This window comes from Macrotis lagotis, chromosome 4 (genome assembly GCF_037893015.1).
Source record: "Macrotis lagotis isolate mMagLag1 chromosome 4, bilby.v1.9.chrom.fasta, whole genome shotgun sequence".
NCBI classification, from domain to species: domain Eukaryota; kingdom Metazoa; phylum Chordata; class Mammalia; order Peramelemorphia; family Peramelidae; genus Macrotis; species Macrotis lagotis.
The window spans coordinates 132,570,985-132,595,334 of NC_133661.1; the positions used below are offsets into that span (position 1 = coordinate 132,570,985).

Consider the following 24,350-nt stretch of genomic DNA (forward strand, 5'->3'; position numbering starts at 1 on the left):
TTAAAAATAAGAAATAATGCATGGATGGAAGTTATGTCTGTTTGGAGAAAAAAAGGAATTGCCATGGAAACCTCAGGAGTTCTCAGGACTCCAGATTAGAGAGATGTGTTTAGAGATTTCTTTTAACAGTAATGCTAAGGAGAAAGAAAGGTAACATCAATACCCATTAAAAACAATACCTGAATGTAAACAAAAAGTACCAGTAGCTGAAATGATATAGCCTTCCGTGATAATGTAAAGCCAAAAACTAAACTTTTAAAGCATCCAGTCAAAGTCCAAAGGGGAAATAGCTGAGCACTCTGAGGATTGATGGCAATATCTTTTCCTGCTTTTCCTTCCTACTGCCTTCCATATCTCCACCTTACCCTCTAGTCAGTCATTCCTTAAGCCTTTTTAATGGGAAAAGCAAAAACTTCTCACCTCTTGCTGCATTTTAAAGTTAAATACATTCTAGCCTGATGTCTGAAAATATTCATCAGGAAGTGTGGTGCAAACCTGATTCAGTTATTGAATTTACACTATGACCCGGAAATTCTACAGACCAAAACCTATGGTCAACAAGAATTGTTGATCCAGTGCCCAGTAGACGTGGAGCTTCTGACTGTCTGAGATCTTACTGTGATCGAGGTAGGAGATCCGTGCCAACGATCCAGACGGCTGTAGTCCATTTGCCCCCAGTAGTGTGGGGACAGACAGTTTCTCTTTCTTGTAAAATTGTGGACTTTTAAGACCTGTTAACTAAAACAGTAATTAATATTAATTTATATTTGTGAAAAAATGCCACTGTCCTAGTGATTTCTGATGTAAATATGTTGTTTATATAGTATGTATTAAATTTTCCTACATTGTAAAACTGCTGTACTTTTGATTCTTGTATATTAAAAAGTGTTACTAAGGATTTTCAGAACTGGGCTAGCCTACATTGTACTGTGATTTCATGACTACTTACTTTCTTCTTACAGTGGAGGCTATTTGGCCCCTACATTCACCGACATCTGGTGAAGAACTTGTTTCTTGTTTGTTTTTTAAGTAGGACAGTTATTCTATTGTTCCATTAAAGGGCTATCATCATAACCTCAAGAAATAGTATGGCCTAAGGGTTGAGAACTGGCTTTGGGATCCAGAAGACCCAGGAGTTCAAATCCTGTCTTGGACACATCCTGCCCATGTATCCTGGTGAATCTGGTGCAGACTGCATGGGTAGAGGAAATTAAGCTAGGAGTTTTCTGTATCAATGAAATCACAATCCCAAATCTAGTCCCAGGCTCTAATAGAATCTCATAGTGCCATTTTCTTTGTTTTTAACACAGGATTTCAGCATTCCAAGACTCAGAGCAGACGGCATAGAGTCAGAACTCTTGTCTGTGGCCCAGGCTGCTTTGAGCACACTTTCACACCTCTCTGAGTCTTAGCTAACTGGTGAAAGCAGCAGTAAAAGATCAGTGTAGCTTGAGCTGAAGGCTAATGTGGCCTCTTTTCTTGGGTGAAGCTCTTCAGCTGCATGAGCAGAGATTTTTTTTCACTCCTTGTCTTGCTCTTCTGCATCCTGCAAATGCACTTTTCTAAAGTTTTAAAATTGTTTTTCACCAGAATAAAAATGCCACTGCATTCAAAAGAGAATAAAAATGACTTGTCAGCTGAACTCTGATGGCCAAGTTCATGGCCATGAGGGAGACTTAACATCTGAGTTATATGCTCTTGGAAAAAAAAATGTATTTTATAATGGAAATACTGACACAAATGTTCACTTGGCTCTGAGGACAGAACTGGCTCAGGAGAAACAGGCCTCAGCTGGAGGAACAAGAGCTGCTGTTGCAATTTGGGATTAGAGGTGCCTTGTTTTAATAGAAGTTGCCAAAGTTTGGATTCTAAACTTCGTATTGAATGGACCACTAGAAGACAATTTTTGAAAGGTCCTACCCAAATCTTGATATGCTTCAGTCATTATTGCAGATGTAGGAAAAGGGGCACCATGGTAGTCATCATTTGTAAATTACTGAGATTTTTGAGAATAGGGTGCTGAAATGATGTACTGGATTGTTGCTGCTAATAAAGGACTCTCAGAATGACTATTGCAACTCACAACCCAGCTGGAACAGCCTTGGGAAATTTTATTTTAAGAACAAGTGCGGCAATAATCAGCTTATTATGATTTACAATAGTAATGATCCTTTCAAACTGACTGCTGCCAAAACTCCTGCCTTTTACTGGAAGGAACCCTGCCTGTGATCCTTGGCAGGGTCTTCTACCTGGCACCAGTCAAATCTCCATCAATTAGTGCCAACATAAAGGTCATTTATTAAAACTTTTGCTGAACTAAGGACTCAGAATTCTAACCTGTGACTCTTAAAGGGATAACATCAAAGTAGAGAGAAAATTTAGACCTTAACCAGTACTATATGTTTACTCTTTTCTCCCTTACATTGGGGGTTAGAGTACTTTATCATCCTCCTATGTTTCTTTGGGGGAGAAATACATTCTGTTTCTTCAAGGGGAAGGAAGATGCTTTGTACACTGCTAAGAGATAATCTGGTATAGTTCTACCTATAATAGACAATCCAGAGAAAGCTGCCTACTTCTTCACACAACCTCAAGCCACTTTAGTGGAAGCATCCTTTTTTCCTATAAATGTATACTTTCTAACCTAGACTACACTTACATCACTGACAATCATCTCACTGACTTCCTATAATATTCTCAAATCATGGATATTTCATACCATTTTTATAGTCTCTGAATCCCTTTCATCCTGTTGTTCTGAGGAGAATGAGGCCATTTGATAAGAATTCTTTCAGTTCTCTCTTCACTTCTCTAAATTTCTCAGTGTTCACACTAATCTTCTGGGGAAGAGTTTGATCTTTTTGGCTAAGGTTAAGCCTTTCATTGTATCTTTGATTCTGACTGTCTAACCTGTGACCTTGCTTCATCAACAATCTACCATCTTCAGTCTCTCTCTTCAGTACAAACTTGCTCAGATCTCCAGTGTTCTAAAAACTCGTAAAACTTTCCCTTGTTCTTATCATCCCACTTCTAGAAGCTACCTAATCCTGTGCCATCTGATTTTTGTGCTCTTATGTCAACTAAAAATTATCTCCAAAGCCATTCATCTTATCTCTAAATTTCATCTTCCTCCCCTGTCCTCTCCCTATATATCCCAATATTCCTTATCCCTTCAACAGCATTTGATACTGAGCCATCTGGTTTCTATGAGATTTAAGTTTTCATGATTCTCCCTCATCTTAGACTCTTTCTGTTTCTGACTTCTCTTGCCCTTTGGATTATTCTCTTTATTGTCTCCCTTAGTATCTTATCCTCTCTCTTGGATTCATTTATTACTCCTGTGTTTGTTGAGTATCAAGAATATCAAATAATGTCCACATTTACTGCATCTTTCCAATTTCCTCTAGGATATCTCTAATTAGATAGAATCATAAATATTTAGAATAGGACGCAACTTCAGAAATGATACAATCTAATCCTCTCCTGAATCTCACAAGTATGGGGATCATCTCAAGCTCACTCTCCTATATTCTTTCCTCTTGGTGATCTCATCTGGTCCCACAAGTACAATGCAGATGTCTATATATGGCCCAGTTCCTATTCCAAATATTTGTAAGTGGGGGGAACCTGTGAGAGAAGAACAGAGATTCAAGGGAGAAAGTCCCACAAAGGGATCTTTAGAATCTGAGCGGAGATTACTTTTTACCTGGGGATGGAAAAATAAGGAGGGACATCAGGGAAGGCTTTTTGGAGGGCTCCTGAGTTGGGCCTTGAAGGAAGGGGGCAACTTTAGCAGTCAGAGATGGAGGAAGTAGGATCTTCCCATTCCACACACATCATGAAAAAAGGCAGAAAGATGGGGGATGTTGGTTGGGGACAAGAGTAGGGGGTAAAAAATAAACTGAACTGGAATATAAGATGCATGAATAAAACTGGTAGTTTGGAGCCAGAGGCTACTTGGTAGACAATGAAAAGTCAGGTAAATCATCAAGGTGATTCAGTTAACTGAATTTTATCAAGTGCCTACTCTATACAAGGAGCTGTGCTGGGAGTTAAGGATATAAAGTTGAAAAGGAACTTCTGACATCAAGGAGACAAATATATATATATATATATATATATATATATATGTATATATATATATATATATACACATATATATAAATATATACACAAGAAAATTTAAAGGTGGGGAGAGGATCAAGGAAGTAGATTATTATGAGCTTCAGATGCCAAAAGAGCTCAATAATGAGCTGCCAAAGATTCTTGAACTCGGAAACAATAACATTCAAATAGCATTGTTAAAACTGGAAAGAGAAATAGCTCATTTTAGGATTGTGATTACAAGGGTCAGAGAGCTAGTGCTGAGAGGGACCTTAAAATGGTCCCATAGTCTCATTTTGCAGATCAGGTAATTGAAGCCCAGAGAGGGGGGTGCAAACACTAGATAGTAATAGGAAGTAAAATGTAGGAACAGGGAAGGCATTTAGCACTTAGACCAGTATCTCGCAGAAGTAAAACCAACCCAAGGCCCATTGATTGCAAAACCAGATGACCTAATACAGAAGGTACACCTTAGTTCAAGTTACTGCTGACTCTGGAGTGGAGAAGATGAACTGTGACACAGGCCAATCAAGTAATTTCCAGTAGACTTGGATTTATATAGTATGAGATAATTTACAAAGTATTTACCTTATAAAAAAGCCTGCTGAATTGATGCCTGGCCCTTAGCAAGAGTGAAACTGTTCTCTTTGGCCAGCCTTCCAACCCCTATCAGGCTTTTTTCTTTCTTTCTGGAAGTGATACCTATCTCTACCTTTTTCTTCTCCCCCTTTCTTTACCCTCCTCTTCCCCCACCCCTCAACATGTGTATCATATTCTTAGTTGTATTTTGGTAGCAACTAATCACTTTCCTAATGTAAAATGTAAAGGCTGAAAGATTCTGGACCCACAGTCAAATGTAGTAAGGGCTTAACCAATGTCAATTCTGGGGATACAAAAAAATGCAAAATGTCTACCCTCTACCTTCAAGAAGCCGTCCTGCACATAAAAATATGCATACAAGTTATTTACAGAGTGGATAGAAAGTAATCTCGGAGGGAAGGCACTAGCAGGAGTGGAGACTGGACAAGGGCTCTTCCAAGGAGGAGATTTGAGCTGAGTGTTCAAGAAGCCAGAGAAGAGTTTGGAGTAAATTGGAAAAGCCTTTCAAGGCATGAGAAGACAGCCAGCTGATGCAAAGACCCCCAGTGCAGAAGATCAGCCAGGATCTCTTCCCAACCAGTCTACAAGATCTAGAAATCAGATTAATATTAAATCCTGATCAGAAAATTCAAGAACATTTTTAATAAGACTTTTTTTTTGAACCCAGGTCTGTCCAGGGAGACAGAGGTCTGTGGATAGGGGACAAGGTACTACAGGAAAGCTACACACTAAAAGAGGGCCAGCAGTTGTGCCCCAGGTTAAAAGAGGTCCTGGATTCAGTCAGGAGGAGCCTAAAGTTCTGGGAGTGAGAACCAATGCCAGCTGGTAGTTTGGTTGCTCATGCTCCAGAGCTGACTTCAGATCCAGTGTCCCCAGTAGGACTCCTATAGCTCTGGATATATATAGGAGTCATGTGCCTAGGGTTAGTAGTTTGTTATCTGAGATTGTATAGAAGGAAGAGAGGAATATGTGGATCTGACTCTGGAAGCAGAGCAGGGTCTCAGATCTGGTCCTCTCCCTTATCTGAAGCCTGTAGGGGGATCTCTAGGGCAGGCAGCTCAGCCCAAAGGGGAGGTTGCATTTCCTTGTCTCTAAGGCTTCCAGCTAGTTGTCTGTAGGTGAGTCCAGAAGGAATTTATTGGAACTTATTCCAGAGGACAAGCAGGAGCTAGCAAAGCTCAGACAAGAAAAGCAAGGCAATATACATCTAATGTGGTAGGAACTTGCTAAACTGAGAATTCAAACATGAACAAATAAGATAGTTCCTGACCTCAATGAGCTAATTATCTAATGGGGAAAGACAAGACACAAAAAAAGAGGTGGAAAGTGTGAGATGATGGTGTGTTTGAAGGAACATATTCAGAGATGAGATGTTAACAAGAAAGCAAGAAACAATGTTGGGAATAGAATTTAAATTGGTAGGGTTAGGTTTTCTAAAAAATGGAGACCCTGCAATGGATTTGCTATGGAAAAAAGGGGGTCAATATAGCAGAAAGATATTCCAGTATGACAAGACTAGAAGATTACAGGGTGAGGCAAAGAATACCCAGAAACATAGCCAGGAAGGGGAACCAAGAATTCAGTGGTCAGACTTTCTTAGATCAGATAGCTTTGGGCACATGGAAAACTCACAGGTCTCTGGTCTGAGCTGTTGTTGAGATTGCTGAAGAAGACAACATTCCATATCCAAAGAGAATCAGCAGAATCCAAGAGAACTTACAACAGGACCAATCTGGCTCTGACATCCCCTCCGCAAGTACATGGAACATGGCCCAAGTGAAATATCTGAAGTTGGGAAGTAGGCTAAAAAAATGAGCAAAGAAAAGAACTCCATCATAAAGAACTATTATGGTCTGACTAAGCCACAAAAACAGAAGAGAATGGCTCCAACAACAGCAACAGGAATAACAATAACAACATGGTTGGAATACCAGTTCAAGTAGAACTCCTGAAAGAAATGAAGTGTTTTTTTATAAAAAAAAAGAAGTCAAGAATGATTGCATAAATGAAATGATAGTGCTGGAGGAAAGAATTGAAAAATAAAACTATGGGGGAATGACCTGGAAAGAGAATTATAGCAGCTTAGCACATACCCAAGTAACATATTCATTGAAAATTAGAATGGACCAAATGGAAGTTAATGATTACCTGAGAGCTCAAGAAATAATAAAGTCAGAGGACTGGGGGTGGGGAAGAAATTTAAAACATCTCATTTTAAAAACAACCAAAAAATTAAGAAGAGAATCATTGTCAGGATGTCATATTTAAAGAAATTATGAAAGAAAACTGCATTGATATCTTAAATCAGGCAGGAGAATGAAAATGAAAATCCATTGGTTGCCTCCTGAAAGAAACTCCAAAATGAAAACTTTAGCTAAAATCCAGAATTTTCAGGTCAAAAAAAATGCTACATCTAGAAAGCAAAGGCAAAGTGAGGAGAATAAATTTTGTAGAAAGAATAGCAATATGTCTGGATCAGTCTATAAGAATAAAATATAAGAATACTGGGATGGTAGAAAGGGTCCAGTTTGTGAAAGGCTTTAAATGCCAAAGAGATGACTTTATGTTTAATACTGGAGGTGAAAGGGAACCCCTGATTATTATTGAATAGAAGGGGTTACATAATCAGATCTGCACTCCCAACCTGCCATTCACCTAGCTCATCAGATTTAAGATTAGGAAAGTCAGATAGAGAGTAAAGGTGGAAAAAGATGAGCTAGTAAAAAAGATCAAGAAGGTGAGATCAGATGGGAAGAGAAAAAAGTCAGTTTCATGAACTCTGAGTAAAGAGAGAACAGAAAATCTTATTACTTTGAATCACCTGAAAGCTGTACTCCTCTAGCCATTTTACCTGAGTGGATTAGTCCTCAATAAATTTTGCCTTGATGAACTAGCATTAGGGAATAGAATAAGCATAACATTCCTAACTTCCCCTATTCCCACATCTTACTTTCTGTTAATGACTAGTGCTTGGAGTGGATTTTTTTTTTAAATCCTATTTCCTATTAACAAAGGTTACAATGAAAAATGATGCCTTGAAAAAAGGGGATAAGTGGTTTAAGGAAGGAGAAATCTGAGTATGATTACATTCTTGGTCACCACCTGTGATTGATACTATAAAGAACACAATGGAAGTGTTGGAGTTTAGAAGACCTAGATTCAAATTTCATGCTTTTCTCTTATTCTTACAACATGTATGACTTTAGGCAAAATACTTAACCTCCTTGGGCCTCAGTTTCTTCATTTGCAAAATGAAAGGACTGGTATAGTCTCTGAGCTCCCTTCCAGCTTTATATCTAGGAACCTATTATCTTATGGAAGCTAAGGTCACCCAGAATCAAAGCAAACCCGGGGAGTTGCTTGAGATCAGATCTGCATTGCTATTTTAAAAGCAACCCTCTAGAGGGCAGCAAATTTCTAGAAAACAACCCAATTTACAGCTGGAAGTCCGTTAGATAATGCTTAATCTCTTCCATTCCTTCCCTCCAGATGGAGCAGAGGAATAAGTGGTGTGCTAGGTCTGATATTCTCTCTCTGTTGTCTTATAGATGCCACTTATGAGGATTTTGTATTCTTGAAGTAGAAAGTTTTTTTTTTACTTATTGAGTTTCTATATCACCTCACCACAGATTTATGATGCTACCGGGGCAACTAGATAATGCAGTAGATAGAGCGCCTGCCCTGAAGTCAGAAGGACCTGAGTTGAAATCCAACATCAGACACTTACTAGCTAGTGACCTGGGCAAATCACTTAACCCTGATTTCCTCACATCCAGAGCCATCTCCAGTCGTCCTGATTCATATCTGGCCACTGGGCCCAGATGTCTCTGGAGGAGAAAGTGAGGCTGATGATTTAGCACAACCCCCCCCCCCCCACTCAAATCCAATTACGTGCTTGTCATGATATCATCCCCCTGTCATCAATGATTTTCTTCAAGACCGAAGGACAAAGGACAAACAACAACAATGTAGTGGAAAGGGATCAAATCCTGGCTTTGGCATTTACAACCTATGTGACTTGTAGTTTCCTCAGTGATAAAATTAGATGACTTCTAAGATTCCTTTCAATTTGAAATTTCTGGTCCTATTGTCTTCATTCTACCTTTGACAGACTAAGGGGCCTCTTCCCCATTAGCTCCAACACTTTTGTCTCCTACCAACCTTGGAGGCAATTCTATACTCCTTTTTCTTCTAATCAGAATTTATATTCTCAATTTCTTCTAGAACCAGGATTCTTTTGATAATTCTCCAGAAACGCTAATCTCTACTACATGAATTGCCATGTTAACTAGCTGTTCTTCTTGAATACTATAATAATACTACAATATACTATAGTACTAGATCCTGTTATATTTCTGTGGATAATCCATCCACTACTGCTAAACACAACCTTTTCAAACATTTGCATTTTTCTTAAGAAAGCACTTAAAAGGGACGGCTAGGTGACTTAGTGGATAAAGCACCGGCCTTGGAGTCAGGAGTACCTGGGTTCAAATCCGGTCTCAGACACTTAATAATTACCTAGCCGTGTGGCCTTGGGCAAGCCACTTAACCCCATTGCCTTGCAAAAAACCTAAAAACAAAAAAGCACTTAAAAGATGGGAGGGTGAGTTGGAGTATTTTTGATTGGGAGGATTTATCAGCACCCCCAAAACCATACCATCTTTTCTTTTCTAAAACTGGTCCTCAGGTGAAGTCATAAAATACACATACACACACACACATATACATAGACAAATACATGAATATCAGAGGACAAAGGATGAAACTTTGATCTTTACTATTAATTCTTCAGATTAGAAAACTAGGTTATATTTTATATCCCTTAGGAAGGGAAGACATTAACTTGGAAGGAAATGGACCTTGCTTTCCCTTCCTGATTCCTCTTGCCTTGCTCTCCAGAAAATAGCAGAAGGGTTGGACACAATCATTCATGATGACCAGAACCAGCCTTACTAGAAGACAAATTTGGCCAGTTTCCAAACTCTGCTAGCCACCTGCCTGCTTGTTTGATTGGTAGGGAAGCCTGAATCCCATAACCTGCCAAGTGATAAGGTAATTTGCTTGGATTAAAACAAGAAACATGATTATTATTTAAAGAGTAATGGGGTCCCTATGTTGCTTCACAAGGTATTTGTAGGGAGTGACCAAGACGAACAATTGGGAACAGATGCTCAGGGGTTGGTTGCTCACAGGAAATGATCACATTCCTGGTGCTCTGCCCTGTGCGGTCCCTAAAGTTTCAATTTGTAAGCAATTGCCTGAGCAACTAAAAAGGCAGATCTGGAATAAGATGAACTGTTTTCATGATACCAGAACCCTAGACTGAGCTTCAAAAGAATGGAGTTTTCAGGATTTAGACAAATATAAACACAACTGAAATCTGTTCCTTGTACAGGCTAAAGCCATCTATCGTGCCCTGAGTTGTGGAGCCAAAGGAATTTCTTTTCTCTGACAAGTTCTTGATTCCCTTTCATTTTTCCCCTTCTATGATTAATTCCAGTGACCAATACAATCATGAATTTAACACTGATCTAAGATATAATAGTGGAAATCTCAATTATCCAAGTCAGCATTGGTGAAAGAGGCAGAGTAGAGAGTACTAAAGATAAACTAAAACATTGGGTAATCCCCAAGAAATTACAATTTATATTTATTTAGAATTCATTTTGTCTGTAGAAATGCATATATAGATACCTATCTCTATGTAATTATAGAGACTTATAATTAGTATAATTAATATAAATATATTTTAGATAACTATCATAATTTACTATTATTATTGCATTAATACTATATGAATAATCACTATCTAATATTAATGGTTATGTTAACAAATACAGTACACACACATATAAATTACCCAAAATGTTATTTTATCTTACTTCCCAAAACATAGTTCTTGACCTAGTGACAGACACCTGCCTCCTGACTATTCCAGGAACAAGATACCATATCTCTGGTATCCAGGTATTCTTCAGGCTGCCTCCCATGTCTGGACTACCTGCCCTCCTCCACTCTCACTGCTGACTTCCCTGACTTCCTTTAGGTCCCAACCAAAATCCCACTTCCTATAAGAAGCCTTCCTTAAGCCCTCTTAATTCCAGTCCCTTCCCTCTATTATTTCCCACTTATCCTATATATTTGTTTGCATTCTAACCCCTCTTAGATTGTAAGTTTCTCAAGGGCAGGGACTCTCTTGCCTTTTTGTGTGTAACCCCAGAGCTTAGTACAATGCCTAGTCCATAGTATATTGAGAAAATCAAATTGATATTGTCTCCATTTTTCTGACTGATTTCATTTTGTATCAGTAGTAACATTTTATGTAATTATCTAAGTCATGTTTCATTTTTTTCTGAGTTATGCTTGGAAGTTCAGTTTTTCTGTAAATCATTCTTTGTCTCTGAGTTAAATTTAAAGTTTAGTTTTCCAGTAATCACTATTCTATTCTTGTGTCAAGGAAATCTGTATTCATGAAGGATGGGGATGGATGCCAGGGAGTCTAATCTGTTATCTCTGCAACACTGATCTTTAAGAAAGTTTGGTCGAATATCAATGTGACACTAAATACCCATGCAAGTGGACACCACCAATGAGCTTTCTACAGTGACAAGATGGAAGAAATGGTTGCTATACCTGTATTTTCAATTTCTTTTGTTTTAGACTGCATTTCCAATTTATAATCAATCATATTATTCCCCATGTCTATGATGCTTTTGACTTCAAGACCAATTATAGTTTTCCCCATCTATATCGCCCCCTAGGGGTTTTTTGGATGCTTCTCCATAAAGAATTGTAAAACTCAAAATCTTTAATAAAAGAAAAAAATAAATAAAAAATAAATTGAATATGCTCAAAATTTTTCCCTCAGAATCCCCTAATTTCAGTTCTGACAAGGTGCTTGTGCTTAAAAAATGTGTATTGAATTTACTTTGCTACATATAATATTCATATTAATTTACATTGTTGAGCAAAACAACTCAGAAATCTATTGAGTGGGAGGAAGGAAGCCATGTTGGGAGGAAAATTTGGGAGAATTTTTGAAAATATAGAACTTACGAGAATTAAAGGCTTGAATTCAATTCCCCAAGTCTGTCTTTTACTAGTCTGAGCATTGGGAAAGTCATTTCAACTTTCAGAGTTGAAGTTTTTAATCTCTAAAATATGGGGAACTGAAACAGTTGACTCCTGGCATCCCCTCTCTTTGATTCTGTGATAAGTATAACTGCTTCTAACTGGAAATACAAAATACTTTGTGAGTTATCTTGATATTTCCTGAAATCTATTACATAACATTAAAAGATTATTCTTGTTCTACTATATGATGGATTTCATACTTACCAGGTGGATTATAGTTTCTTCAGTGAATACAGTTCACATTATCTTTACACAATTGTTTGTCATGTTGACTTCCTATTTTTGCTTTCATTTTCATTTAAGGATATGATAATCACAATTTATGCTAATTGAGGTAAAATATTCTGTCAGTTTTTCCTTATCCTTGCTTCTGCATTGAAAATCTAATATGCAATAAGTCAGTGTTAGAATCTGTTTATAACCTAGGGACGTATGGCAGTTATAGTATCCAAGAACACTGACCAGTAAGAATGTTAAACATAGAAATTTTATTTCCAAGAAAAATGTAAACTCTTTGAGACTTGGACTTTTTTCTTCTTTATATACTAAGAACCTGGCACTAAGTGATTAAAGAAATGCTTTTTGGATTGGATGAGATTGGCAGAAAGCCTGTATAGTTAACAGCCATTCATCATATATTTGTTGAATTGAATGAAGTTTATTACATGTTTCCATTTGTAGCTCTTAACCTTCTTTTTCTGAATGTCTCCTGTCCTGTTCACTCTTTGTAGAGAATGTCTGAGTCTGTGCTGTCTCAAAAATAAAAGACAACTCTTCTCTGAGATCCAACTTTTCTCCTTTTTCTTCTCACCAGATTTGTTAGATCACAATGGTTTCTTAAAACAAAGCAGGGCATATGACAATGACTGGTTTCTCTGACCCAGACACTTCTGGAACAAAGTTACATATTTATTTTAGAGAGCTCTTTGAGATGTTAAACAATTGTGTTTCCAGTAACACAATTTTTTTTCCTGGAAGTTTTGTGTCATAGGTTGGATGTAGATTTTTCCATACATTTTTCATTAAGGCAATATTAGCAATATATTCATATAGTACTGCTCTCCTAACTACCACCACATGAAGTAAAACTGGTTATATTCCTTGTTTTACAAATAAGTAAACTGAGGCTGAGAATGGCAAAGTTGCTTGCCCAGAGGCACTTAGCCACTAAGTATCAGAACTGGAAACTCTAACTAGACCTATTTCCTTAGTATACTCCATTGCCTCTCATTGTTCTGTACAACTATTAAGTAGGGGGGTTTTCTTGTTTGTTTTGTCCTTCATATGTTTAACTGGTCATGATCAAAGATTTGCAATTACTTGCTCTTTCTTAACTGAGCCTTTCTATAAATAATTATTACTTACCTTTCTAAAATGGTTTCTCTCCTGATTTGTCCTATCTTGGCAAATTGAGTGCAAAACAAAGTCAATGATGTTACCTCTAGGAATCTCACTATATGGTAGAGACTTCAGATCACTCCAAAACAAAAATTGGGTTTTATTCTTCTTCCTCCAATATTGCTAAATTTTGCACATTCAACATGTACTTTTTTTTTTTTTTAGGTTTCTTTTTGCAAGGCAAATGGGGTTAAGTGGCTTGCCCAAGGCCATACAGCTAGGTAATTATTGTCTGAGACTGGACTTGAACCTAGGTACTCCTGACTCCAAGACCAGTGCTTTATCCATTATGCCACCTAGCCACCCCCAACATGTACTTTTTTTCTTTTTTTTTCCCTTTAAAGTTTTTGCAAGGCAAATGGGGTTAAGTGGCTTGCCCAAGGCCACACAGCTAGGTAATTATTAAGTGTCTGAGACCGGATTTGAACTCAGGTACTCCTGGCTCCAAGGCCGGTGCTTTATCCACTATGCCACCTAGCCACCCCAACATGTACTTTTAAAACACCCATTCTGAAAAGGTTCAGCCTTATGACGAGTCTGGAGTATGTGTGTGTATGGATGTGTATTCATGCAGTGGCCAGGGTTGGATTATGATATCTCTTAGGTCTCTTCCAATACAAATATTCTTTGTCTTTCACTACTTAAAAAAAAGCCAGGAGTTAGCTCATGTGTCGATATGAAATATCCTAGTAGAATAACACTGGAAAGATAAGATTTTTTTTGTGAGGCAGTAGGGTTAAATGACTTGCCCAAGGTCACAGCTAGTAAGCATCAAGTATCAGGTCCTCCTGACTCCAGGGCTGGTGCTCACACTACCTCACTGCTCCCCCTCTCCCAAGATCAGATTAAGCAATTTGAATTTTTTTGTTTCTACATGGCATTGGGGTTAAGTGGCTTGCCCAAGGCCACACAGCTAGGTCATTATTAAGTTTCTGGGTTCAAATTTGAACTCAGGTTCTCCTGACTCCAGGGTCAGTGCTCTATCCATTGTGCCACCTAGCTTCCCTAGTAATTTGGACTTGATTTATCATTCCTTCTTTCTCCAGGTCCTCCCCTCCTTCATTTTGCATTAAAATGTGTTAGATGATTTTTTCTTATATTTTGAGACTATTTGCTTTCCATTTCCATTTATTTTTATGAGACTCAAATGTGTTAACATTATATAAAGTGCTATGTAACCATAAAGTATTCTGTTATCATTAATATTCCTCTGGTAGGAATAACTTTTTCCTCATGTAAGCAAAGGCCTTAAATTAGAAATTCAAAAAGTAGTTTGTTTTCAAGAAACTAAGTATTTTTAAAGAAGGACCAGTGATTGTCATGTAAGAACTTCATGGGTCTGGTTGTTTTAGCAAGCCCCCCCACCCCAGCAACTATTTCCCAAATAACACATGTGCATACAAATACCACATTCTACACACATGCTTAGGTATTATATACATGGAGTTGCACAGAAAGAAATTAATTTAATTTTTTTCTCAAATAGAAAAGGAAGTTAGCCCACAAGAGGAAAGTACTATAAAATGCTAACCCCCCAAAAAGAGTGCAAAAAAAGGAACAACCAAACTTTACTTGCATTATCTCATCAATAAATAATTTACAGTATGTACATGCGGTGACACTCCACATAGGTTTTACACACATGGACATGGTGAGGTTTCTTCACCTTTAAGCAGAACTTGATCAAACACAACCAAAATAAAGTGCTTCACTTTTTACTCCCAACAGGATATTCTTACAATGAGCAGTAAGGTGTTCCCTTCCTGCTATGCTCTGTGGCTTTGGCAGAGAGAACTAAACTTCTTGGAGATAAGCAAGTCCTTGCTGCCAGGAAGGTCCCGGACCCATTGAGCTTGCGCATGAGAGGTCCTAAAGGGAACAGCCTCCAGGAAGGCAATTGATAGCTCCCTTGGCAATGCTTATTGACTGATATGTTGAAAGTCCTTTCTGAGTAAAGTGTTTTATGGATTAGGGGTGCGGAGGACCAGTCAAGAAGCCAGCCCCAAATCTGCACAGACTGGGTTACCTTTTCTGTGGGACACTCTGAAAGGCTGCATTTTCAAACACAGATTTTCAAGGGCCACCTCTCTACATTTAGAGGAATTCTTATGTCGTTTCTATAAAAGAAATTGGGATGATGGCTGTAAGTTCAGGCTGACATAGGATTGAGAGACTGTTTCCTCTCTTCACCCACTATAGCAAATGGTGAAGGGCCAGCAAGCAAGATGTCCTTCTAGCCCCAAACTCCATAGGGAGCCAAGGGCCCTGTGCTTGGGGAGGAGAAAAGGCAAGGGAAGGGGAGGTATCAGTTAGGCAGACATGATGAATCTGCCCTCCTGAGGTCCAGAATTCAGCAGCAGTAGGACAGGGAAGCAGAGGAAGGGCTGCCATTTCATGGAGGGAGGCAACATATGATTTTCTGAGACCAGGAAACAGGAAAATGGAGGCGAACAGGGCAGGCCAGCTGGCCCTATCCACTATGGTGTCTCCATGGCTTGCCCTGTTATAATATTCCTACCCTACATCTCCCTCTCAAGTAACATTTGCCATCACCACACTAGGAAGGAACAGAAGTAGTAAACACATCTTTTTCTGTTTAAACATTTAAAACCAATTATATCTCTTCTTATGTACAGTCACACTGGGGGAGAGAATAGAGGACGTGTTATGTTAATGGAAAGGATTCTGTATAATGGAGACAATATAAATTACATCTAAGAACACAAGTTGCATTTCTCTGCTGTTTGCAAATGGAGTTTCCTACTTTGTTATAACATTCTTGGAAGTTGCATCAAACTAATGATATGATGTCCCTTAGGGATGCCATCAGGAAGCCAGGGTGAGCCGTGTGGTACAAGAAACTAAATTCTTTGAGCTCTTAGCACTTGCAAATCCATGAGTAGGAAAAACCAGGAAACCCCTTTTGGAGATGACAAAAATGCACCATCACAGAGAATACACCACACTTCAGTTAAGCAAAGAGCAAAACAAAAGCTGCTGAAGGGCTACTGTATAGTGAGGCACCACCAGAATTTCTTCCAATTCAACTCTCCCCCTGAAGACTAAGAGAGAATGAATACATGGAGGAAGGAAACTCATTAGTGGAAGACCTCTGCCTTTTCTATCTGTGTTTATGTGTGAGTGTGTGTTCACCAGCTGTATGGGCTGTAGGGTATTCATCAATGTGATTATGAGACTGTGTGCACGCACGTGTGTGTGTGTGTGTGTGTGTGTGTGTGTGTGTGTGTGCTTGAGTGTCAGTAGAAACCTGTGCCTGTCAGGGTGTATCTCTGTCCACTATTTCAGTGCATTTTAAGTTTTTAAGTGTGCATGCATTTGGCTGTTGAGAGAGAGAGAGAGAGAATGTGTGTGTGTGTGTGTGTGTGTGTGTGCACGCATGTGTGCGTGTGTGCATATGAGATATATCTCAATATCTCAGAAAAAGGAGTCTGTTTGAGTGTTCCATGAGGCACACAGTGGAGAGCGTCTTGTGGTTTGCACATTCATAATATGGGAAGGGCAGGGCAAGGAGTTTGGGAATAAAAGATCTTTTTCACCCCCATTTGTGAAATGGCCAGGTGGCAGCAGCCACCTAATATTCAGATACAACGTTACTTTCACAAATTCCAACATCACAGTCACTACAGCCTTGTAGTACTACTAGGAGAGCAGGAACTAGGCAGTGGGCAGAGATACCCGCTGCCCTTGCCAGCAAAGGAAGCAAAAATCTGTCTATATGAGGTAACCTGCCTGTTGGATCAGTATATTTCTATCTTTTCTCTTCGGAGCGAGAAGAAAGGTGACAAAGATGAGAGAAGATTACTTTTGCTCCCTGGAGGACTCACTAGTCACTCCCCTTCCTTCTGACCAGATCCTAAAAGACAGATGTTCCCAAGTAAGAGGCTAGGCTGCTTTCTCCTCCCACTCTAAAGTCTACTTCTTCTAGGTTGCACAACAAACACCTAAGAGAACACTGAGACCAAACACCACACAATGGCCACAAGGGAAAGGATGAGCTTCTGGCACTGCCCTAAGGCTGCTGCACTGCCAGGCAAGTCCCGTGTCCTTTCATAGAGGTGCAATTTGTCCTTATTGGAATGTAGCATCTTAACATCCTCAAAGGCATAGTAAGCAGCGAGTGTGAAGTTCACATCCCCTGTGGTCAACAGGTCAAACACGCAAGCCTGGAAGTAGAGGTCCTCTACAGGAAGCTTCTCCTTGCACCTGGCCATGGCCGACTCATAAGTAAAGACCTCTGAAGAGGAAACAGGAGTGCTGGGTCCCTTTCTCCGGGTACTCCAATTCTCTGTAGCATGGAAGGATTGGAAGTCAATCTGCTCGTTAAGAGGGCAGCCCCGGAGACAAAGGTAGAGGCCCTGGTTGTCCCTGTCCTCTACTGCATTGACTACCTCTTCTGGCATGCGCACAGCAAAAGTCAGGTAGCGGCCCACCTGCCTCACAATAATGGTGGTGCCGATGTACTTGGCCTGGATCTCCACATGTTGGCCAGACACCTTCTCCGTAATCTTCAGGCTATTGGCCCCATGCTTGTCACCCCCATTCTTGGAGCCATCGGCAAATGCTGCAGGGAGTTCATCCATTTCTGCCTGGTATACCTTCTGGTCAACACACTCCTGGAAATTCTTGAAGATAATTGTTAGCTGGCAAGAAGGAAACAAGGGAGAAAAGAGATTAGGTCTCAAATTGGAGACTATTTATTGACTTGTAAAAATAAGCAAGGAACTAGGATTATTTATTTTAGAAAAGAAGCATCAGAAAAATTTATTAATGGATTAAAATGAATAAGAGCTAATAATTGCCTAGACCTGTGAACTTCTTGTGAAATATCAAATATAGACCCAGTTGATATGGGTTTAACACAAAGCAATGAAAATTTGACAAAAATAATTTCTTGACACTAAGGATTGTCAGATTTTTTTGTTCAGAACAGATTCAGTGCTAGAAAAGGAGTCTGTTTACAGGTAGAGGAATAGAAATCTGAGTTATGATATCCTCTGAGGACAGTTCTGTCAATCTACCATCACATGGAACTGAATTCTCTCTTCCTTGATGATCAGACATAAAATCTGCTCACATAAAGCCCTCACATGGACACCCAACACACCAGTCCTTCCCCTTAGGGTACTTTGTAACCTTTTTTTCCCATCAGCTAGAATTTCATGTACTCAAACCAGAAGGTTAAAATGCAATTCCATGAAGCATTCTGTATTTTTCTACCTCCCTCCTTTGAAAACTTTGTGTCCTTTGTGCACTTTGCTGTACAGTTTTGCTGCACTGATCATATTCTATCTTGTCTTCTTTATTTCTCTTTTGGTCTTATCTCTCTGATGGCATTACAAATTCCATGAAAGCAGAGTCATGTCTTAATTATTTCTATACCTTTTTTAGAGTCAATATTGTGTTACATGGTGGGTGTTTAGTAAATAAATTTATTTAATTGAATCATAAAACAGAGGTAGATGGTCATTCTAAATGCTACCTGCTTCTCCCTCTTCTTTATAAGTTGGCGTTATCTTAAAGAGAATGTTAAGTAAAGTGGGTCAATTGGAAGCAATTGACCTCTAGCAGAGCATGTGGTCCTCCCAGGTGGGGATTTAATTTCAGGTGGATCTATTGCAGTTAGAAGTTATTTCTCTAGTTAAAAGTTTTTTTTTTAAAGATTTTCTCTTTGTACTAATAGGTAAAGTCTCTTGAGGATGGGATCATAGTTCTTTTGTTTTTGCAGTAACCTCATGGTTTGCTCATTGCTTCAAAAACTACCCACTTAGCAAGACCTAGTAATATTGAGATAGTAAAACAAGTTCACCGTGGTCCTTCTCTTACTTCTTCTCAGTCCTTTTCAGGCCTGCCTATGGACTAGCACACTAAAGGTAGCTATTATTATGGTTATTATTATGACTATTTTTATGGCTAAATGGGCTTTGGTAATGGACAGCTTCCAATGCTAATATTTTGCTTGAATAACTTTAAATCTGTGGGTTTAAACCTCATCAGAACCTCCCACTCTAGTGTATGGAAGGCGCTGAGGATGTTTAGGACAAAAAAATGCCTGATTCTAGGCAAAGTACTACCAGGAGAAGCAGGTTGCAGAAAGAAAAGGAGGATATGGATACAGGAAGATAAGTTGATTCAGGTTTTTATGGTTCTTAAACTGACTTCACATCATGTAGAAAATGTATTAAAAAGAGGGAAAGGAAGATCCCCTTCCCACTGCCCTAATACTCTGGTAGGTAGTGAGCAGCGTTCAGGGCACAAATAACAAAATCAGGGTTTAACTTATTTATATATGTGGTCCTTCCTTCTTGACTCCAAGAACTTTCTGTTTGGGGACTACTAGAACACAGAACTTTGAACCAGGGGCAGGAAAAAGGAGCAAGGGAGAAAAACATGTCTTTTCTCTTCACCTCTGACTAAGAATACATTATACTCCTTTAAAATAGTTAAGTGGGGTGGCTAGGTGGCACAGTGGATAAAGCACCGGCCCGGGAGTCAGGAGTACCTGAGTTCAAATCCGGCCTCAGACACTTAATAATTACCTAGCTGTGTGGCCTTGGGCAAGCCACTTAACCCCATTTGCCTTGCAAAAACCTTAAAAATAAAATAAAATAAAATAGATTGAAGATCTTGCTTGAAGCTATCCCCCATCCCCTCTTCCCTAACTGTTAATGTTCTCTTACGGTGAATTTACTTCTCTGCATACATGTTGGATCCTCCTCAAGTAGGTTGTAAACTATTTGAAGGAAGTTTTAATTTCTGTATTTGTATCTCCAGCACCTAGCACAGTGTCTCAAACATAATAGACATTGAATATTTTTTTAGGTTTTTTTTTTTTTTTGGAAGGCAATGGGGCTTGCCCAAGGTCACACAGCTAGGTAATTATTAAGTGTCTGAGGCCGCATTTGAACTCAGGTACTCCTGACTCCAGGGCTGGTGCTCCATTCACTGTGCCACCTAGCCGCCCTGACACTGAATATTTTCTGAATTGAACAGTATTATCTTTCAGCTACTAAAAGGGAATATATTGCTTAGGAGCAATGGAAACTAGGGTTGGGTACTTGGGAGTTACTTGGATGTTGGTTACTTCCTCTGAAGCAGTTCTGGCATTCAACTGTTTACTTCTTCCTACTGTCTTCTCCATAGATGTGTTAGCTACTTTCTTCACTTCTTTCTCCCCCCCTCAGTCTCAAAACATCCATGACTCTGTCAGATGGAATCTGCTTGGTCTCCGGCTCTCTGAGTGACTCCACTCCAGTAAATAAGATGACTTCATTCCAAGGGAGACAACTGACCTGAACTTCTACCCATAGGATGCTAAAAACATGGATGCTTTTGTGACAAAAATACCTCTCTTCAAAAACTGACTAGTGTTAAAAATCTAATGTGGAATCTCAAGAATTTTAACAATCATGACAGCCACCTATGCAATGCTGCCTGAAACTTCTTAGGGCAAGAAGATAGATACATTTTAGATACTAGTTACTGATTGAGGGATGTGTGTGAGAGATGCCAGCTTAGGATAGGATGCCATGGAAATACAGGTTACTAGGAAGAATGGAATTTCTGGACTGAGTCAGTAAGGCTATGGATGTTAACGAGTGGCAGTAATAGAGAAGAAGCTGAAATGAGTTAAAGGGGCTTTTAAAAATGAAATGCGGTGGCGGGAATTATCAAAAGGAAAGAGAACCCAGGATAAGTGAATTCAAGCTGGAAAAGTGGGGCAGAGGGCCCCCCCCCCAAAAAAAAGCCTCAAGAGCACAAAAGGGATCATGAAAAGAATTAAGAAAACAGATGGTAAAAGCAAAACTAAAAACCAAACAGGTTGGAGTCAACTCAGGAAAATTTAGTAAGAGGATTAGTGGCCATAATAAAGGTTATCAGAGATTTCTTAAGATAGAGTTAAAGGAGGTTTTTAGTTGAACAAATTTGTGTAGGAGGCTATTGAGAAAAATAGGCTAGATCTGAAAGTCAAAGGAAGGTTGGGGATGGGTAAGATGAAGAATTATAAAGGTCCTGAGATAGAAGAGTGCATGCACAATGAAGTATTCTACTGAATATTACTTTAAAAAAACCAAATATTTTTAATGCTAGAAAATTCTTTTGATTAATATATAGGTCTTTATTTTGTGAAAGCAAATTTGCATAGAAAGATCTTCAATGAAGATTAAAACATTAGGAACAAAATTTTCAAATATAAAAAATTATGGGTTAGTATGCACCACAATTTTCAAACCTTGCCTATGGCACACAGTGCTTTGTTTTTCTTTGCTTGGGACACTTCCCCAAAACAAATCCACTTTCCAGTAGGGTATAAAAAGCTGAGAAAGTGAGAGTTCTCATTTTGGGAAAGCAAAAAGTCTTGCAATAATAAACCTGAGGTCCAAAGATCAAGATCTGAAAAAGGGGTCAATAGACTGATAAGTATTAAATAAAAAAAAAAGTACCTGCAGGTAATGTTTAATAATTTAACTTCTACTAAGCTAATTGTGGAATGTGAGATTTACTTTCAACTTTATACTGTATAACCTGATATTCTTTTACATCACTATAAAGCTTTAAAACTTTGCTGGACCATGGTAGAGATCAGGGAAGAGGTACTAAAGGGAAGAAATGAAAGGTGGGAAAGGTTATAAAGTTCAGGGCATGATTTTGAAGGGAAACCTTCCCCCCCTTGAAGCTATGGGTTGTGCTAGCAGAAAGTTAACCTAAGCAAGTAGCAGGTTCCTTCGTGAAGGGAAGATTCTACCCTTGCTCCCAAGGAGATTTATTTCATGTGTGTAATGTGTGTGGAGATGGAGTTGGGATGGGAAGAGGATGTATAAAGGGATTGGACTATATCTTTTAAATGATAAAAGCTACAAAGTTTAGGGGTTTCTTGCTTTAAGACATCAAAGCCTACTGCTGCCTCTCTGTTTCTGTCAAGTCCATTTAATTTTATCATCTTCACTTAGTGTATTTGGCAAATAGAAGTAATTTCTTGCTTCTCCTGCTTTATCGCCTTTCAACTTCCTTCCTTCTCCATACACAGTTAATAGGTAGATGAGACAATCTACCAGGGTTGTCTCTATATGTGATGGTGTTCAGTCATTTTTTTCGGTTGGGTCTGACTTTTTGTGAACCCATTTGAATTTGTTTGCTTGACTTTTGGCAAAAGTACTGGAGTGGAGACAGCAAGGTAGTGCTTTGAATAGAGCACCAGCCCTGGAGTCAGGAGAACTTGTGTTCAAATACAGCCTCAGACACTTAATCTAGCTCTCTGTCCTTGGGCAAATCACTTAAACTCCAATGCCTTGTAAAAAAAAAAAAAGTACTGCAGTGGTTTTTGGTTTTTTTCTCCAACTCATTTTACAGATGAGGAAACTGAGGCAAGCAGTTAAGTGACTTTCCTGGGGTCCCATAGTCTGAAGCTGGATTTGAATTCATGAAGATGAATTTTCCTGATTCCAAGACCAGTGATCCATCCACTATACCACCTAGCTATCAATATCTATGCATGATAATATGTGGCAACAGCTACACCTAGAAGGGCAACAATCTCAAGTGGTGGAGAAAATGACAGTTGATAGTATTTATTTATATGCTGTTAATTTGGGGGAAAGAATAGGGATGGGAAGAGCATGAAGGAAAAGGGAATAGAAATGAATGGCAGCCCTAACTGAAGGAACTCTAATCTTGCCTAATGTCTCAACAGTCTGTAGGGCCACACAAGAACTAAGGCTTGGGGGGCACATACTCACTGGGTCCCAGGGGGCTCCTTGGAAGAAACAGGAAAGGCTGGTTTAGACTCTAACCACCATCTCTCCTGGAGACAGTCCTCTGGAAGGCTGACAAGCTCCCAAGACTTTTCTTAACATTAGTGCCAGGGAATGAACCACAAGTAACAGCACGAAGGGGGCTTGTTGAAAAGTAGGATCCAGTGCCAACAATGAGGAGGGGAGAGGAAAATCTTTCATAGATGTACTTGCTGTCATCTATAGCTATTTCCAACACTGTCCTTCTCCCAAAGGCGTCACTTTATTTCTTCTGAATTGGCCGGCCTATGCTTATTTGAAGTTGCTCTTGATCAGGCAACAATTTATGCCATAGACACAGAAATATATGGCTGTTTCATTTCATTCCATTCTATACTCCCTACCTACCAGCTAACCCCTATGAAAGAGAGTGGGCCAAGTATAAACTTTACTACCCCACTGCTATAGGGTGGTTAATCCTCATTCTAGCCATGTTTTAAAAAATTATCATTATTAATGAACAACATCAGTAGTGTACAGAATTTTTAAAAATTAAACAAGGAAAAAAAAGATTGTCACTTCTATATAATGTGAGACCACCCAAAAGGTTAAACTTTAAATATTCAAGAATCTTATGTCCAAGTTGGGGGGATTTAGATAGACATAAATACAATGTATAAGAAGTGTGTGTGTGTGTGTGTGTGTGTGTGTGTTGTGTGTGTGAAAATACTTATATAGAGATATATATCTATATCTCTGTACACAAATACCCATATATACCACATACAGACCTATATTAAAGGGAATAAGTACAATATGAGGGTAGGATGTGTGGCAGGCAATCTAAGGGAGAATCCAATCGGAACTACTTATTAGCTATATGATTCTGACCTAGTCAATAAACCTTTAAACCTCAGTTTCCTCATCCATAAAGAGGACACAGCAACCCTTCCACTACCTATATCATAGGGCTGTTATAAGGAAAGCACTTTGTAAACCTTAAAGGACTATGAAAATATGAGCTACCATTATGCCAGGCAATAAATAAATAAGTTCCAAAGGAGTGGTACAGACAACACAAAAGTGCTGTGAGAGAATGGATGAAAGATCTATAATTTGACTGGGAATATTTGTGAAAGGATTTATAGAAGAGCTAGGGTCAGTTGATGTCTTGGAAAATGGTATAATTGGATATATGTAGAGAAGAGAGAGGACATTCCTGGTCTTGTGGCAGGGAAATACAAGATCTGTATGGGACTGGACTGTGATCCTGAATACCAAAACCAATAAGAAGTCAATACATGTTTTTGACAGGAAAATAATAACATAAAAATGCTATTTTCAGGAGATTATTCTGGAAGG

At 38.9% G+C, this 24,350-nt stretch overlaps 1 protein-coding gene across 2 annotated transcripts in view; it reads right to left on the reverse strand.

Annotated features, from left to right (window-relative positions):
• Positions 1-17,110: 17,110 nt before the first annotated feature.
• The window catches only part of RGMA (repulsive guidance molecule BMP co-receptor a), a 46,758-nt gene continuing 39,518 nt past the window's right edge, over positions 17,111-24,350 (reverse strand). For both annotated transcript variants that reach the window (XM_074234160.1, XM_074234161.1), the window contains exon 4: positions 17,111-17,900. In XM_074234160.1, coding sequence (XP_074090261.1) covers positions 17,202-17,900 — 699 coding nt within the window. In that variant the 3' untranslated portion in view covers positions 17,111-17,201. The remainder of the gene's footprint in view (positions 17,901-24,350) is intronic.